The 956-nt window shown below is 46.0% G+C and overlaps 1 protein-coding gene across 1 annotated transcript in view; it reads left to right on the forward strand.

Annotated features, from left to right (window-relative positions):
- CPEB4 (cytoplasmic polyadenylation element binding protein 4) overlaps positions 1–956 on the forward strand; it is a 37,113-nt gene that overhangs the window by 30,295 nt on the left and 5,862 nt on the right. Inside the window, exon 8 of the mRNA XM_009079114.1 lies at positions 90–179. Within this exon, the coding sequence (XP_009077362.1) occupies positions 90–179 (90 nt within the window). The remainder of the gene's footprint in view (positions 1–89; positions 180–956) is intronic.

A 956-nucleotide genomic window follows, 5' to 3' on the forward strand; every position in this document is an offset into this window, starting at 1 on the left:
GGAGCTACCTGAAATCAGTGCTCTGCAAGTGTCTTCCATTCAACTTAATTGACTTTAATTTCCTGCCTTTCCTTTCTCTCCTGTGACAGATGAAATCACTGCAAGTTTTCGTCGCTTTGGACCTTTGATTGTAGATTGGCCACACAAGGCAGAGAGCAAATCTTACTTTCCTCCTAAAGGTAAATACTGATAACCAATAACATATGAGCATTTTAGAACAGTTTTTCATGATGAGACTCCAGTTCTGACCAGATTATTGTAACAGTGACACAGTGTTCAGGGGAAGAGGTTAAATCCTTGGAGTTTTTCTAAACTGGTGAAGTTCAGAACGTGGCTTTGCACTTTTCATTCACTAAAAGATTCTTCCTTTACTTCCTGGTTTTACCTTATTCCATTTTCCTTTTTCTCCCCTTGCTGTGCTTCGTTTTTACAATAATAACTCTTTAAAGGGACTAAGTGCCTTCCACAGAGGCTGGGAAGGATTTGTCCCTTATGTTAACAACATCCTGGCGGGTTTGCTCTACACCTGTGACTTTGTTCAGTGCATAGAATCATAGAACCAACCGGGCTGGAAAAGACCTCCAAGACCAAGTCCAACCCTAACGTGGTTAGACCATGGCATTAAGTGCCACATCCAGACTCATCTTAAAAACCTCCAGGGATGGTGAATCCACCACCTCCCTGGGCAGCCCGTTCCAATGTCTGATCACTCTTTCTGTAAAAAATCTCTTCCTAATATCCAACCTAACCCTCCCCTGGCAGAGCTTGAGTCTGTGCCCTCTTGTCCTGTGCTGGTTGCCTGGGAGAAGAGACCAACCCCCACCTGACTCCAACCTCCTGTCAGGGAGTTGTAGAGGGTGATAAGGTCTCCCCTGAGCCTCCTCTTCTCCAGGCTGAACACCCCCAGCTCCCTCAGCCTCTCCTCATGGCACTTGTGCTCGAGTCCCTTCACCAGC

The sequence above is a fragment of the Acanthisitta chloris genome, unplaced genomic scaffold (genome assembly GCF_000695815.1).
Source record: "Acanthisitta chloris isolate BGI_N310 unplaced genomic scaffold, ASM69581v1 scaffold39387, whole genome shotgun sequence".
In the NCBI taxonomy this organism is placed as follows: domain Eukaryota; kingdom Metazoa; phylum Chordata; class Aves; order Passeriformes; family Acanthisittidae; genus Acanthisitta; species Acanthisitta chloris.